This window comes from Ipomoea nil, unplaced genomic scaffold (genome assembly GCF_001879475.1).
Source record: "Ipomoea nil cultivar Tokyo-kokei standard unplaced genomic scaffold, Asagao_1.1 scaffold1034, whole genome shotgun sequence".
Classification (NCBI taxonomy): Eukaryota; Viridiplantae; Streptophyta; class Magnoliopsida; order Solanales; family Convolvulaceae; genus Ipomoea; species Ipomoea nil.
In genome coordinates, this window is record NW_017617462.1 from 1,033,450 (window position 1) to 1,052,063 (window position 18,614).

The 18,614-nt window shown below is 41.3% G+C and overlaps 1 protein-coding gene across 1 annotated transcript; it reads right to left on the bottom strand.

Moving 5' to 3' along the window:
- Positions 1-13,608: 13,608 nt before the first annotated feature.
- On the bottom strand, positions 13,609-18,114 carry LOC109180745 (glucose-1-phosphate adenylyltransferase small subunit, chloroplastic/amyloplastic-like). The gene is made up of 4 exons (XM_019330454.1): positions 18,022-18,114; positions 17,747-17,865; positions 14,022-14,133; positions 13,609-13,734 (listed from the first exon to the last, which is right to left on the bottom strand). The coding sequence occupies exons 1-4, from the start codon at positions 18,112-18,114 to the stop codon at positions 13,609-13,611; spliced, it is 450 nt and encodes a 149-aa protein (XP_019185999.1).
- Positions 18,115-18,614: the final 500 nt, after the last annotated feature.

The following is an 18,614-nucleotide window of genomic DNA, read 5'->3' on the forward strand; positions in this document are numbered from 1 at the left end:
TTTGTCCTATATAATATTTATATACCAGACCGGTCTCTACCAGCCTGGTTAGCAGTTGGGATGGTTCTCAAACCATTCAACTGCCCGTATAGTGGATCTTAGTCCTATATAATATTTATATACCTGACCGGTCTCTACTAGCCTGGTTAACAGCCGGTATGGTTCTCAGCCCACCCCACTGCCCGTATAGCCCGATTGATCTCAACCAAGTCGGGGTAACATGCACACATAACATATAGCAAGCACATGCAACCCGCATTAACACATTGGGAAGGGGGAGAAAACGTATAACAAAACCTATGCGTGATCCTTCACATACTAAGAATAGTCCTAAGGGGTTCATACCTCTTTCACCTAGGTCAACGGGATACCAATTCAACTAGCATGCAATATATAAGATTCATACGACCTACGAACGGTACCCGAAAATCCAACTAGACATAGGCACGATAGACGGAGTCCGTTACGTTGGGACACCACGGGGTTCGGGGGACATTAAACGGGGAAGCCGGGGTCCCGAAGGGTGGGAATTTCCAGCGGGTAGCCGGTGGGTGGGGGTCACCCGCCGGCTGCCCGCCGGCGTTCTACAAATCCGGGCAGCGGGTGCCTGGCGGGCAGCTGCCCGCTGCCGGCGTTGCCCGATTTGGCCGCGGGTAGGTTGTGGGTCCCCTACCCCCACCTAGGCCCCACTGACTCTTTTTCATCAAAAACGCCCCGGGAACCTTTGTGGAACCCGAAACCATGCTTAGACACTTTCAAACGCAATTGATAACACACGTAGACAATTAACGGATCAAAATCAAGAATCAAAGGGCACATAACCTATCATGCTTTTCTAGACATAATAAACACCCAATCATGCGAAATCCCACCCAATATATCAAGAATAATTCCATACGATACAACCTAGGGTTCTAATCATTTTTAAGTCATCAAGGACACAATTCATCTTCTAATATCAAGATTCAGTAAGAATATCACATAAACATCAAGAGTATCCTAGAATCATCAAGAACATCATATAATCATCAAGAACGTTATATAATCATCAAGAACACCATAATTATCAAGAACCTTTCATCATCAAGATCACCCATGGAAATCATCCCATCAATCATCAATAATACAAATCATCAATACACAATAATATGGGGAAATCCTAAGAGGGGAATCATAACTATGAAAATAGGTTTTGTTGAGACATGGGTTACCTCTTAGCCTTAATTAATTCCTTGGCTATGAAGGGACTTTCTTTAAGCTTTCTTGATTTCTTTTAAGGGAATTCTTGGAGCTCTTTGGGGTGGTGGAACGTTTATTGTGGTGGGGGCGTTCTAGGTGCCTCTTAAGTCCCCTATTTATATATTTAGGAGTCCTAGTTAGGAACTAATATTATAGGCTTGCTAATTCTATTTCTTTTGGAACTAAGGATTGGGTTTAGGGATAAGGGCCCGTGGACTATGGTGGGCCTTTCCTAATTAATTATTGTGATTTAATTCTTTCTTTTGGGTAATTGATTAAATGATTTAATTGATTTTAGGGATCGTAACACGGGGTATTACACTCTCCCCCCCTTAACAGGAAGCTTCGTCCCCGAAGCTTGGTCCTTGTCGAGTGACTTCTTTCTAGTTACCTGGTGCGAATAGTTCGGGGTAGCGTTCCCTCATCGTGTTCTCGAGTTCCCATGTTGCTTCCTCGGTCCCATGATTGGTCCAGAGAACTTTCACCATTTCTATGGTTCGACGTCGTGTGGTCCTCGTCTTGGTGTCCAGGATTCTCACGGGTTTTTCTTCGTATACTAGTGACTCGTCGAGGTCCACGACCTCGGGTTGAAGTACGTGTCTCGGGTCGTGCACGTATTTCTTTAGCTGGGATACGTGGAATACGTTGTGTACTCGTTCTAGTTCAACGGGTAGCGCGAGGCGATAGGCTAGGTTCCCAACTCTTTCTATGATCTCGTAGGGGCCGATGGATCGTGGGCTGAGCTTCCCTTTTCGTCCGAATCTCATCACCCCTCGTGTGGGCGAGATTCTCAACCAAACCTTGTCCCCGGTGTTGAACTCGGCTTGTTTCCTCTTTAGGTCGGCATAGGACTTCTGGCGGTCCCGGGCAGTCTTCATCCTTTCTCGGATGTGCTTGATCTTGGTGATGGTATCTTGTAGGTGTTGGGGCCCTAATGCTATTGGGTCGACCATGTCTTCCCAACGTAAGGGGGTTCTACACTTTTGTCCGTATAGAGCTTCGTAGGGCGCCATACGAATGCTTGCGTGGTAGCTGTTGTTGTATGAAAATTCGATGAGGTCTAGATGTTCCTCCCATGTCCCTTGAAAGTCTAACACACAGGCTCTTAGCATGTCTTCGAGAGTTTGAATGGTTCTCTCGGTCTGGCCGTCCGTGGTGGGGTGGAAGGCGGTGCTTAGCTTTAGTTGTGTTCCCAAGGCTAGCTGCAGGGATTACCAGAATTGTGATAGGAACCTGGAGTCTCTGTCGTATACGATGTTTCGGGGGACTCCGTGGTACTTTACTACTCGACTCAAGTAGGCTTGGGCTAATTGTGTCATTGTCCACGTTTCCTTCATAGCGATGAATCGCGCAGTTTTGGTTAGTCGGTCCACTGTGACCCAAATCTTATCCTTGCCAGTCTTTGTTTGGGGTAATCCTCCGACGAAGTCCATGGATATGGAATCCCACTTTCCTTGTGGTAACTCAAGGGGTTGTACGAGTCCCTTGGGTTTGCATCGTTCGGCCTTCACCCTTTGGCAATTCAGGCACTTGGCCAAGAAATCCGCGATCTCCTTTTTCATGTTGGGCCACCAAAACGACCTTTTTATGTCTTGGTATAGTTTGTCACCTCCAGGGTGAATTGAGTATGGGGAGTTGTGTCCTTCTTCCAAGATTTGTTGTTTCAAGTGGGGGTGCGTTGAGGGCACGCACCACCTTCCTTGGTTACGGAGACTGTCGTCTTCGTGTATTTTGAAGGGCCCTTCCTTCCCCTGGGTCAGGTCGCGGCGGATCTTATCTAGTTCCGGGTCCTGCTGTTGTCCTATTTTGATTTCTTCGAAGAGTGTAGGTATGACTTGTGCGTTGAGCAAGTGGGCGTCGGGGTAGATTTGATCTTGCTTTATTATTTCCAAATTCAGTCTTTGGAAGTCCCTGTACAGCTGGTCCGGTAGGATCCAGGTGGTGTTGAGGGCGTGGCTAGTCTTCCTACTTAGGGCATCCGCCACAACGTTAGCTTTTCCCTCATGGTATTGGATGTCCAGGTCGTAGTCCTTTATGAGTTCTAACCACCTTCGTTGTCTCATGTTTAGGTCCTTCTGGGTGAAGATGTATTTTAGGCTCTTATGGTCCGTGTAGATCTTGCATTGCACCCCATATAAGTAATGCCTCCAAATTTTTAGTGCGAACACGATGGCGGCTATTTCGAGGTCGTGGGTGGGGTAGTTCTCTTCGTGGGTTTTGAGCTGCCTGGATGCGTAGGCTATTACTCGGCCCTTATGCATTAGCACGCACCCCAGTCCCTTTTTGGATGCGTCACTGAAGACCTCGAATCCTTTTTCTCCGGAGGAGATGGCGAGTACGGGTGCCGTGGTTAGCTTATCCTTCAATTCTTGAAAAGCCGAGATGCAGTCGTTGTCCCATCAGAAGGGGGTTTCCTTTTTCATGAGTTTGTTGAGGGGTTGGGCTATCCTGGTAAAGTCGGGTACAAACCTTCTGTAGTAGCCTGCCAAGCCTAGGAAGCTTCGGACTTCTGTGAGTGAGCTTGGTGTGGTCCATTCCTTAACGACACGGATTTTGGCGGGGTCTACCTTAATTCATTCCTTGGTTATTACGTGGCCCAGGAAGGCCACACTGTCCTTCCAGAATTCGCATTTAGAGAACTTGGCGTAGAGTTGGTGCTTCCTTAGTGTTTTCAGGGTTATGCGGAGGTGTCTTTCATGTTCTTCCTTGTTGCGGGAGTAGACTAGGATGTCGTCGATGAATACAATGATGAATTCATCCAAGTGGGGTCGAAATACTCGGTTCATAAGGTCCATGAATATGGCAGGTGCGTTGGTGAGTCCGAAGGGCATTACTGTGAATTCGTAGTGGCCGTAACGTGTTCGGAAAGCTGTTTTCTGAATATCCGATCGGGCCACTTGTATTTGGTGATACCCGGATCTCAGATCGATTTCCGAAAATACCCCTGCACCTTTAAGTTGGTCGAATAAGTCGTCAATTCGGGGAAGGGGGTACTTATTCTTGATTGTGACTTGGTTAAGTTCCCTGTAGTCGATGCACAGGCGCATGCTTCCATCCTTCTGTTTAACAAACAACACCGGCGCTCCCCATGGCGATGTGCTAGGGCGGATGTAACCCTTGTCCAGCAATTCCTGTAGTTGCGTTTTCAGTTCCTTCATTTCTTTTGGTGCCAACCGGTAGGGTGGTTTAGAAATCGGGGCAGCGCCTGGTACGAGATCTATGGTGAACTCGACTTCTCTGGCTGGGGGTGCCCCGGGGATTTCGTCCGGGAAGACGTCGGTGAACTCGTTTACTACTGGAATGGTTTGTGGTTTGGGGATTTTGGTGTTGAGGTCCTCGACCGTACATAGGAAGGCCTCGCTCCCCTTGTTTAGGTATTTCTTCATTTTCACCATGTTTACCAATTTGATCCCGGCTTCCCGGTGGGTCCCACGGTATGACACTCTCTTACCGTTCGGTCCCCGTTGGACCACTTTTTGTTCTCCGCATAGGATCTGTGCTTGGTATTTCCCTAGCCAATCCATTCCCAAAATCACCTGTACTTCATTTAGTTTGAATCGGATAAGGTCGCTGGGAAAATCCACCCCTTGTATGGTAATCATTACATTCTCGTACATGCGGTCGCATTTCAGGATCTCGCCAGAGTCCACCTTGACCTGAAGTCGGACCTTGGTGCTGGCGTTGAGGTCGAGCTGAGTGGCAAACTCAGTTGCTATAAACGAGTTGGTAGCCCCCGAGTCAAATAGTATAGTGGCGGGGGTGGCGTGTACCAGAAAGGTTCCGGAGACTATGTTGCTATCTCCAATCCTGGCTTTGCTTAGAGTATGTATTCTCCCTTGAGTGGTTGGTGTTGTGACCTGTTGAGGTGAGGTGGCCCTGGGGTTTTTAGGTCCGCGGTTGGAGTTCATATGATTTCCTTCGGATTTCCTTTTGTACCCCAGGTGTGTCTCCCCGGGGTTGGTTGAGCACTTGTTGTAGTTGGGATGCCTTGGCATAGGCCTCCCCGAGGGTTCCTAGCTCTTGCATGACCAGGGCTTTTTGATATTCGGGGTCAAGGCCTGTTATGAACTTTTCGATCTTGATCCTCTCGGTGGGTACTAGCTCGGGGATGAGGCGAGCCAGTCGGTGGAATTGTTGGTAGTATTCCTTGATCGAGGTTGCACCTTGTCTTAGCTGGAAGAATTCTTCGTATATGGTGGCTCTTAGATGATTGAGATAGAATCGTTCTCGTAGTCGTGCCTTTAGGGATTCCCAGTTGAATTCATGGTTATGTTTACATGTGGGTCCCTCGTGGTCCCACCAGGTATCGGCCTCATGCTTGAAGTAGAAGGAGGCTATTCTTACTTGGTGGTCTTCGGGGCATTTGGTTGCCCTGAATATCTTGTCGAAAGTTCCGATCCATTCCTCGAGGGCTGTAGGGTCTTCGTTCCCTGAGAAGGTGGGTGGTTGATGTGCCGAGACTTGGTGGTGGATTTCCAAGTTCTCGTTTGATAGTAAGGGTTGGGGAATGGTAGTCCTCAGTGCCTGGGCAATTTGGGCCAGGCGTTGCAGATTCTGTGTCAAGAATTCCTGAGTGGGGAGTTTCGGTGTTCCTGTCTGTCCCTTTTTCGGTGTCATCCTGGTGTTCATAAGTCGATGTTATTTTGTATTCTTACCTGGATGCAACAAGTGAAGGGGGGAGTTTATTTTCAGAGAGGGAGTAAGTGGGTGGGTTATGTGTAGGTTTCACAATCTCACCGCGCGTCATAGGATTTCCAAATCTTATGTTCCTAAGTACCTAGAGTTTGAGCTTATTGTCCTAAAGTCTGGTCTTAAGAGTCTTACCCTAGGGTCAATCTTAGGCTCTGATACCAACTGTAACACCCCAGATTTTCAAGATATTTAAAACTTATAAAATAAAGGTAAAATCTCATTAAATCCCAAAATATAATACAAGAGTACGGGGTGCTATGCCACACCTGAGCTAGAGAACTCAGGTGCACAGGCTAACTAACTAATATCCTCAATAATGTAACGCATAAACATGGCACGCAGGCTGAAAGGGAAGCTATCTACTCCTATGTTCCAAGTTCTAGCGCGCTCCAGTGACCTACTCTTCTGTGCCTGAAAGCCAAATATATCTGTTCAGCGAGAGATGCTGGTAACCCATTCCAACGCGTTGAAATACAATACATACATACATACATATATATATATATATATATATATATATATATATATATATATATATATATATATATATATATATACACGAAAACCATTTTGAACATGAAGATATCTCCTACGAACTCTACCTTTTGAAACAGGGATAGACTCAACAGATAGGGCTAAGCACAGACAGCAGTTATACCAAGCATATACAGTTTACAACAGGCAAGACAGATAAGATAAGCACAGTTAATAATCATAACCCAACACATATGATCTCCGGTACAAATCCCATAGTCTCATCCCCAAGATACTCATAACAACAACTCATCCATACTTCATCACATAGCACACTTTGTTGGCGCCACAGGACCAATCGCATGCCCATACATGAGGGTCAGCGCATATAGCTCTGACACGGCCCCGCAGCACCCTGCCCCGTCTCACAGCACGGAGGGGTCGATCGCAACCGACCGATGAGCCGCAGCTCTATATAATATTTATAAACCTGACCGGTCTTTACCAGCCTGGTTAACAGTTGGGATGGTTCTCAACCCATTCAACTGCCCGTGTAGTGGACCTATGTCCTATATAATATTTATATACCTGACTGGTCTCTACCAGCCTGGTTAACAGTTGGGATGGTTCTCAACCCATTCAACTGCCCGTATAGTGGATCTTAGTCCTATATAATATTTATATACCTGACCGGTCTCTACCAGCCTGGTTAACAGCCGGTATGGTTCTCAGCCCACCCGACTGCCCGTATAGCCCGATTGATCTCAACCAAGTCGAGGTAACATGCACACATAACATATAGCAAGCACATGCAACCCACATTAACACATTGGGAAGGGGGAGAAAACGTATAACAAAACCTATGCGTGATCCTTCACATACTAAGAATAGTCCTAAGGGGTTCATACTTCTTTCACCTAGGTCAATGGGATACCAATTCAACTAGCATGCAATATATAAGATTCATACGACCTACGAACGGTACCCGAAAATCCAACTAGACATAGGCACGATAGACGGAGTCCGTTGGGACACCACGGGGGTCGGGGGAGATTAAACGGGGAAGCCGGGGTCCCGAAGGGTGGGAATTTCCAGCGGGTAGCCGGTGGGTGGGGGTCACCCGCCAGCTGCCCGCCGGCGATCTACAAATCCGGGCAGCGGGTGCCCGGCGGGCAGCTGCCCGCCCGCCGGCTGCCCGCTGCCGGCGTTGCCCGATTTGGCCGCGGGTAGGTGGTGGGTCCCCTACCCCCACCTACCCCCCACTGACTCTTTTTCATCAAAAACGCCTTGGGAACCTTTGTGGAACCCGAAACCATGCTTAGACACTTTCAAACGCAATTGATAACACACGTAGACAATTAACGGATCAAAATCATGAATCAAACGGCACATAACCTATCATGCTTTTCTCGACATAATAAACACCCAATCATGCGAAATCCCACCTAATATGTCAAGAATAATTCCATACGATACAACCTAAGGTTCTAATCATTTTTAAATCAACAAGGACACAATTCATCTTCAAATATCAAGATTCGGTAAGAATATCACATAAACATCAAGAGTATCCTACAATCATCAAGAACATCATATAATCATCAAGAACGTTATATAATCATCAAGAACACCATAATTATCAAGAACCTTTCATCATCAAGATCACCCATGGAAATCATCCCATCAATCATCAATAATACAAATCATCAATACACAATAATATGGGGAAATCCTAAGAGGGGAATCATCACTATGAAAATAGGTTTTGTTGAGACATGGGTTACCTCTTAGCCTTAATTAATTCCTTGGCTATGAAGGGTCTTTCTTTAAGCTTTCTTGCTTTCTTGATTTCTTCTAAGGGAATTCTTGGAGCTCTTTGGGGTGGTGGAACGTTTATTGTGGTGGGGGCGTTCTAGGTGCCTCTTAAGTCCCCTATTTATATATTTAGGAGTCCTAATTTATTATTGTGATTTAAGGATTGGGTTTCGGGATAAAGGCCCGTGGACTATGGTGGGCCTTTCCTAATTAATTATTGTGATTTAATTCTTTCTTTTGGGTAATTGATTAAATGATTTAATTGATTTTAGGGATCGTAACACGGGGTGTTACAAGTACGTTTTGGACGGGTTGGGGACAAAGGTTGACTCAAAACAGAAGCTGGAGTGGGATTAGAACTGGACGCAAAAGTGTTAGGCGAATGGCAGGTTGGTTCTGAGGATGAAGCAGAGTGATTGGAATTTAATATTGTCTGATGTGTGGGTTCTTGAGAGGAGGAAGCGGTCACATTTTGCGGAAGAGATAGCGCTAATATATTATTGTTGGAAGAAGAGGCCTCATATGATGGAGTTAAATTTTCGGAAGGAGAGACCTGAAAAATTTTGTTGAAGAGATTGTACTGGAGCATTGTTATTGGCAGATGAAACAATATCTCCTGGACCATTCCTATAAGAAATAGATTCTAGAGGTTGAAGCAAACTAATATTGTGTGGAGTGGGGGAATATGGCATATTTTTTATTATAGGCATCAGACTTTTGTGTAGAAGTAACTGAAGGAAATATTGTTTCAATAAACCTCACATGCCGTGAAATATACAATCGATTTGATTATGAATCCCAGCATTTATAGGCAGACTATGAAGTAGAATATCCTAGGAACAAACACAGAATTGATTTGGATTGTAACTTAGTTTTCATATAGGGCCTCAACCATGGAAAACAAAGACACCTGTAGCATTTTAACCTGTAACACCCCGTGTTACGGCCTCCAACCCAATTAATTATTTAATCATTTACCCAAAAGAAAGAATTAAAATTCATTAATTAATTAGGAAGAGTCCACCATAAGCCCATGAACCCTTATCCCTAAAACCAATCCCTTAGTCCTATAGGAAATAGAATTAGTAAACCCATACCATTTAGACCCTAATTGGAACTCTTGGATATATAAATAGGGACATAGGAGGCACCTAGAACTCACACCACAATAACTTTCACCACACAAGAATTTCCAAGAATTCCCATAGGAGAAATCAAGAAAGAAGAAATCTTAAAGAAAGACCCTTCATAGCCAAGGAATTTAATTAAGGCTAAGAGGTAACCCATGTCTCAACAAAACCTATTTTCCTTGCTATAATCGTATTCTTTGGCTCCCTATTCTATACTGGTGTTGTAACACCCCGAAATTTTGAAACTTTTAATACTTATATAATAAAGGTAAATTCTCATTAAATCCCAAAATAGAGTATTTCTAAACATAAGGGTACGAGGTGCTATGCCACATCTGAGCTGGAGAGCTCAGATGCACAGGCTAAAGTAACTAACTATCCTCGATACATCATTGTGGCACGCAGGCCAAAAAGGAAAACTATCTATCTATTCCAAGCTCTTCTAGCGCGCTCCGGTGTCTATTCGTCTGTGCCTGAAAGCCAAATATATTTGTTCAGCGAGAGATGCTGGTAACCCACTCCAACGCGTTGAAATACATTATAGATAGATATATATAGATATACGAAAAATCATTTCGAAGCAGAAAGATATATACTTAGGAGACATTAATTTTAAAACCAGGAATAGACTCAGCAAATAGGGATAAGCGCATCGAACAACAATAAACAATTAAGTAGAGATAACATCATAAGGAATACACATCTAAGTTCGCAGAACACTTTTCAATTCCCAAAATACATCATCATTCAATCACCATTCATATCACATAATCGTTGATGGCGCCGCGTACCAATCGCATGCCCCGAACATGAGGGTTAATGCTTATAGCATTAACACGGCCCCGCAGCACCCTACCTCAGTACCGTAGTACGAGGGGAGTTGATCGCAACCAACCCTTTGAGAACCGCTGACGAACTCAACATCGGACCACGATCCAACACACCGCTAACGCACACAGTCGGTGGACCGCGATCCCCTTTACAAGGGGGGACTTACGACCCTACACACCGTTGATGCGTACAGTCGGTGGACCGTAGCGGATCAAGCCCGACACACCGCGGAGCTAAACTCAGTCGGTGGGCGAAGATCCTCGGAGACTACGACCCTACACACCGCTGTCCCATCACTCGGTGGATCGCAGCCAGCCGTAGCCCTACACACCGCCTGATTACTCAGGTCGGTGGACTACAGCCTTCCTCGGCTTATTGGCCCTACACACCGCCTGGCGCGTCCAGGTCGATGGGTCATATCACCGAGGCCCATGTGGACCTACATTCCTATATAATCTTTATATACCTGACCGATCTCTACTAGCCTGGTTAACAGTTTGGATGGTTCTCAACCCATTCAAATGCCCGTATAGTGGACCGCAGCCCTATATAATATTTATATACCTGACCGATCTTAACCACCCTGGTTAACAGTTAGGATGGTTCTCAGCCCATTCAACTGCCCGTATAGCCAACTTGATCGCAACCGAGTTGGGAATCATGCATCACATAACACACAATAGCACATAATAGCACATTGGGAAGGGGAGACATATAATTAAGCTTACGTGTGATCATTCACATACTAAGAATAGTCCTAAGGGGTTCATACGACTCCCACCTATGTCAACGGGTTACGGATTCAACTAGCATGAAATTCCTAAGACTCTCTTATCCTACGAACGGCACTCGAAACATCAAACTAGACTCAGGCATGACAAACAGGGTCCGTTGGGACACCACGGGGAATGGGGGAACATCAAACGGGGAAGCCAACGACCCAGGGTGGGTACGGACCAGCGGGTAGCCGGTGGTTGGAGGGTCACCCGCCGGCTGCCCGCCGGAGATCACTGCCTGGTAGCGGGTTGCCGGCGGGCGGACGCCTGCCCGCTGCCCGACGGTGATCTTTGGGCAGCGGGTAGGTGGCGGGTACCCCTACCCCCACCTACCCCCCACTGACTCCTTCATCACAAATTCGTCCCGGGATCCTTTGTGGAACCCGGAACCATGCTTAGACACTTTTAAACGCAATTAACGACACCACGTAGTCAATTAATGGGTTAAAAGCAAGAATCACGTATAACTTATCCTATCAAGACTTCTAAACATAAACAACACCTGAACAGGCGAATTCCCACCCAATATATATATACCCAGAACATTACAACACAAATTCCCAATCCATCCTAGGGCTCTAATCCCTCCTAAATTATCAAAATCACAATTTACCTTTAACATAAAAAAATATCAAGATTTGTCAAGAATCATTACATCAATATCAAGAACCTCTTTTCATTATCAAGATCATCAAGATTATCAAGAATACACATAAATCATCTTATCAATCATCAAGACTATATCACAAATAGCATAGAGGTATTAATCAAGACACAAGCATATAGAAGGAGGCCAAGGAAGGAGATTATAGCGAAGAAAATAGGTTTTGTTGAGACATGGGTTACCTCTTAGCCTTAATTAATTTCCTTGGCTATGAAGGGTCTTTCTTTAAGATTTCTCCTTTCTTGATTTCTCCTAAGGGAATTCTTGGAACTTCTTGTGTGGTGAGAGATTGTTTGTGGTGTGAGTTCTAGCTTCCTACATTATTTAATATCATGGACTGGAATCTCACAAAAGTTTCAGAATCTTCCCTGACCATAAGTGGAGTTATTTCCCCGACGAGATGATCCACCACGATTGTTTCGATAACTTACATTATGATCTAGAGATTGTCCTGTAGACATTGGTGATCTCCTAGTCGACGGGCCCTTAGGTGATTGCTTCTGAGTGGCATTTGCAGTGGCCAATAATAATTGTTGATCAGCAGAGTGTTTCATTGATTGTTCGTAATCTGTGAGAATGTCATGAAGCTCTGCGAAGGTGATGGGAGTTGTACGTACTCGAATAGCTGGAAGGATTGGATAAAAATCATCACCCAATTGAGTAATGACACTAATGACCAAATCTTCTTCACTGATGGGGCTTTGAGCTAAAGCAAGGTCATCTGCAATACTTTTCATATCTTGTAGAAAATCAACTATAGAGAGGGATCCCTTTGGGTTTCTAGCCAATTTGGCTTTTAGGGAGATTATACGCCCTTTGGATGCATTAGCGTAGCTAGAAACCAACCGAGACCATGCATTAGCAGCAGTGGTGGCAGAGGAAATAATAGGTTGCACTACAAGAAAAATCGCGAATCGCCTATCACCTCGTCGTATTTTGATAGACGACGGAATAATTCCGTCGCAACTTTTGGCGACGGACTTAGCGACGGAATATTTCCGTTGCCATTTGGCAACGGAAGTATTTCGTCGCGATTCCGTCACCCATTTCGCAACGGAACTGTTTCCGTCGCAAATCCGTCGTTATTTCTGAACCAAATATTCCGTCGTCATATTATCTTTTCCGTCGCCAATTCTATCACTCATTTCGCAACGAAAATGTTTCTCGTCGTAATTCCGTCCCATCATTTGCAACAAATATTTCGTCGCGATTCCGTCGCGTTTTTGAATTATTTTAAAATAAAATTGTGATTTTAAATAGTAATGAATGTTTTTAAAATATCTTATTTGCCTATATCTCAATCATAGCAATTAAACACCTTAGGCTGGGAAAAAAACAACATAGAGACGACGACAATGCTTTATTATTTAAAATTTCAAAACTAAAATGAAAGGTTTAACAGGATGCATCATTAGTCTCTCTAACGGCTAACTACAGTAATCATGTACACATGATTTTCAAATACTTCTATATAATGATTCCACTGGGAATCAATGCATCCTTGATGATTGTGACGATTCCACTTTCAATGAAATATCCTTCAGTTTCCCTAGCTGCTTCTTGAACATTTTCACTATTAATGATCTGAAACAATCAAGAGTCAAGTTAGATGCTTCTTTATGTTACACGTGCACAGGAAGATTGAGCACACTAGTTCACTAGATTAATGGCCAAATTTTTAAAAGCAAAAAGAGGAGAAGAGCAGAAAACTATCTGATATCGAACCTTCACATCATTCTTGCCAATGATTGCTCTTTTGATGTGTGAATTCCTGCCAATTCCAATTGCAACACTTCCCTTTGCAGCCAGAAGCCTCCTGTCAACATCCGTTTGAAGCAAGAAACCAAAGGATGTGAAAATGGCTATAAATTGCTAAAGGAAGAAAGAAGCATAACAACAACAAAGAGTATGATATCCATTAGATCATGAACTAATAAAATATCGCATCCTGCCCAAAAGCCAATTTTAGCCCAACAGGAATGCAAATTCATTCGGTATCTACATGGATGATTACCTCATAGTAAACTGCTCCCATCAATAATGTATCTTCTATAATTGCTACCTCAGATATGCATGATCTAAGTCCAACCACAGAATGGTGAATTTTACAGTTCTGCACCAAACAACACACTTGTGAAGACATACCACATAGGTTTCATAGTACTGTGTAGAGTAAGGTTAGTCATGATGTACTGAAACAAAATCCAATAAAAACAAGTGAACTCTCAAATCAAAATAGTTTTAAGCCTCTCATAAAAAGTAGACACATCACACTATGATGTGCAAGGACACAAATTATGATGCTCTTTCTTTTCCTGGTGGGCAAACTAGACCAGTATAAGGTTGCACCAAACAAATTATAATATGTAAGGATTTACAACCAAAGTTCAATTCACTTACCTTGATTACACAACTTTCACCAATAACGCTATCTGTGACATCAACACCAAGCATTTTAGAAGGAGATAAATCTCGAGGTTGAGTGTAAATGGGAGTTGATCGGTCATAGAAGCTTCAAGAAGGCATTGAAGACTGTCAGTGCTTTAAATTAAAGCAGCACAATCAAGAAATTAGTCTACACACACAAGTACCTGGTCTTGGCGAAACCAAATCGTATATCAAGGATTTGGATTTGTTTGAGCAGCATCTAAAAACTCAACCGGTGCATTGAGCGTTCCGTCAACATAGCCAAGGAGACCAAGGCCGATGAGTGTAGAATGAACTTGACGGCGCCATATCGGAAAGTTGATGGCAGTAATCCGAATAGGAAAGTGAGTAGGGGCAGACAATTGAATGATATGAGTGGTTTTTGTGATGGCCATTGGAGTAAAAATAATTTTTTTTTTTTAAAATTTGGAGAACTCGTAGGAGTATGAAGAAGCTCTTGATACCATATAGAATGTGAAAGATAATGTGTATTCAAGCATAAACATGTACACATATATAAACTGTACAGGGAAGAGAAAATAACATAAAAGTCCTAGTCTAAAGGAGAATAAATATAACATAAATAAACTAAAACAATGCAGAGAATACTACTGCTTTACATCCCTCGTCATTCAAAAAAAAAGTTGTCAAATTTTCCAAATTTGTAACACATATGATGCATCCTCCCATGGATACCCAAGCCCCACTCATTTTATGACTTATTTAAGGAATGTATGTCACCTATAGGGCCCGAGTACGGGACCATGAGTCAAAGGATTTCTCCTTTTGAACCCAAGCTATGGAATACAATGTCGCCCTATTTTACGTTTTACAATCACGACACTTAAAATCTTGTCATTCTGTGACATCGATTTATAATTTAAATAGCCAATTTCCTTGACTATAAGCGTATCAGTCTACTTGATCTCTAAATGTATGAAAATGTAATTACACGAATCATATTATTGATAGTGGACTACTCATTTTGCGTTCTCGAGTTTTAGTAAATGTTTCTCATTTTAATTAGTTTCTATTCTCAAAGTGCAGTGTCTGCCATCCTTTAAACCTTTTGAAAGGTCTTAACTTGATTTTTGTTATTATTTTATTTGTCAATTCGAAAGTTAAGTTTATTATTCTTTTTTTTTTTGTACGACGGGTATAAAATAATTTTATATATAATATTTATAGAAAAGTAATAGGGAATATGCAGAATACAAACAAATTAGAAGAAGAGGAAAAACTGATATATTATATCTTGGCCCTAAACTTCAATACAAGCACGGTATATATAGTGCCATGAAGTCAGAAAACAAAGAGATGGAAAACAAATAGATGCATGGGAAAACAAAGAGATGGGAAAACAAAGAGACACAATGATTAATGTCTTCATGTAGAATACAAAGAAATAAGAAGAAGAGGAAACACTGATATATTATGTCTTGGCCCTAAACTTCAATACAAGCACTGTATATATAGTGCCATGAAGTGAGAAAACAAAGAGATGGAAAACAAATAGACACATGGGAAGACAAAGAGACACAAGATGATTAATGTCTTCAATATCTCAACATCCCCCCCTCAAGTTGGAGCATGCGAATATGAAATGCCCAACTTGTGAAGAAGAAATTCAAATTGCCTTTGCCCAAGAGCCTTTGGTAGGAATGTAGGAAGGGAAAATCAAACCATCTTTAATTGCATCTCGAACAAAATGACAACCCACTTCAATGTGTTTTGTTCGTTCATAAAAGACTGTATTCTTTGCAATATCACTACTACAAAAAAGGACTTTAACGTCGGATTTTTGACCCCATTTAACATCGGTTTTCGACCGACGTCTAGGTAGCAGACGTCGTAAATAATGAGATACGGCGTCGGTTGAAAAAACCGACGTCGTATAATTTTAAAATTTTTAATATTAACATATGACGTCGGTTATTAAGAAATAACCGACGTCGTAAATTTTTCAAAATTATTTTTAATTAAGAAACGACGTCGGTTTTTCAAAAAAACCGACGTCGTATATTTAAAAAATCAAAATAAATAAACATAAGACGTCGGTTTATTTGAAAAAACCGACGTCTTATGTTAACTTTAAAAAAAAAAATAAAAGACGTCATTTTTTAAAATTTTTTTTTAATCCTGTATAGCTTTTACAATTCACACAAATTTTCTTAACCTGTCCAGCAATTTAATATTCCAAATCTCATAATTAATCAAAACTAATAAATCTTACAATTAATTCAAAAGCAACTCATATCATCAACTAAACAAGTTAAATTTATGGTAATTCTACAATTGATAATAATAATAATAATTTCAAACTTAAATTATCAACATCAACTAAACTTCAAGGATTGCTTTAAGCCATTCATCAATAAAAGACTTACACCATAACTTCATCAATCTCTTGTTGAGTGTAGGGCAAACATCCTTGTCTCTCGAACATGAATTTCATAATAACATAATAACCACATTCGATAGTTCCTCTTTGTATGGCACACTACAATTGAAGTAGAATATAATTACAAATTCTTTTTACTAAAAAACAATAAGATAAATATAGTTTTACAAAATATATGAAATACTTACCAAACATATACTCCATTTTAGGGAACGATTTGGTTTCTTTTCAATCAAGAAGCTTGCTGCATGGATACACCTATTAATATAAAACATATTCTCTATTTTCCTTTCTTGTGTTTCCTATTTCTCCATTTAGTAGGATACTCAATCCATCTGTGACCCAAGCTCTAACACACTTGTTCAAATTCATATGATATATTACTCCGTATGATGCTAGGTTACATTTAAAAAAAAAAAAAGATTAAAGCAAATTTGAAAAATAAAAATCACATAAGATAAAAGTTAGATAATAGTTGCCTAAAAAATCAAGTTTAGAAGTCAAACATGTAGAACATATTCTCGTTCCCAACATCAAACCTTACTATGCTCATTTTTTTGTTGCAAGAAGCAATTAAAGTGTAACAGACAAAAGACCTGAATGACAGTAAAGCAAGGCAACATTTAATCCAGAACCTATACAATTGCCAAATTATACTTCTAATGCAAATCAAAAGCAAACTGATTCACTATGGCATCAACAGATAGATGCGTAACTTAATATATAGGCTACCAAAGAAACAAAAAAAAAATAGGCAATTATCATTCCGGAGCTACAACTAATCAAATTAAGATTCAACAGAAGTCATACTGGAACAAACAGGGAAACTTAAGCTTTTCCGTTGCATTAATCTTTACCAACAAAAAAAAATAAAGAAATATGGAATGTCGTTGCAAGCTTGAATTGATCTGAATTAGATTCAATAGCTACCTCAGAACCACAGAAAAAAATAATGAATAGAGTAAAATGACACACCTTCATAAATTCCATCTATCACTCGGGCAATAGTATTGTACAATTCATTAGACATACCGCCCTGTATTTTAAGAGAAACAATATTACTCTTGGAACAACAATCACAAATACAACTTAATGAGGCAATTAATTAGTATTATAAAGATCTGGGGAAGCATTATCTGATTTAACATACAGTAAAATCTTTTTTTTTTTAAGAAACTACTGTAAATCATATATGAATTGTCAATTAAGATTGAAAATCATAAACACACAAAGATGATGATAAATAATTATACTCGTAAAGTATTATCAAATTGAGGAGCGTCTATGAAATACTCACAGTCCAACAGATCGAGGTCTGTATACATTGAATAATGTTATCAATTGTTCCACAGTAGTGTCACCAATTCTAAAAGCACTAGCTTGAATTCCTCCAACTGTAGTTGGACCAATAATAACCTGAAAGTGCAATAAGATGGGTTAAAAATCATACACTAAAAATGCACCAGCTGAAAAATACATTATTAGCCAAAAACCTCCATATACATCAAATAATTAACAACACCAATTGTTTATCACCACCATCAGCTATAAACATGGCAAAGAGTTCATCACCTCATCCTTAGCATCCTCATTGTCATCAAATTCATCATCATGATCAAAGAACATGCACGGTTGGAATTCAACAAATTGAATCAAAGTTTTCATGGTACATCAATAAAAGAGGTTAAAAACTGACGAAGATGCATGCTATCTAAAGGGTTGATGTATAATTTGAATGTATGCAATAATAGTGTGTAAACCTTTAACAAAACCAAGCATAGAGGCAAGGAATCATTGTAAATCAAAGAGTTTAAGCTGTTTGCTATGGGAAAGTGAAATGAAATTAAAAAGTGCAAGAACTTGTCCTCCACTGGTCTTCCCCCCTTGGTGCCATGCCATGAACTTCAAATAAAACATGCAGGCAGGGAGCAACAAAGAAACAAATACTAGCTAGTATAGGTGGTAATGGTGGACATGATCATATCTTGAATGAAAGATTCATAGCCCTTTATTTTCTGCCGCCTCATAATTCACTCATTCCCTGCAGATTTCTCTTGGCTAATTATAACCTGTTTTTTTCTCATTCTTCACAATATGTACAAAATATGATTCAATATGTACTCAATAACCCATAAAATTATAAATATATACACAACTATTTCTAT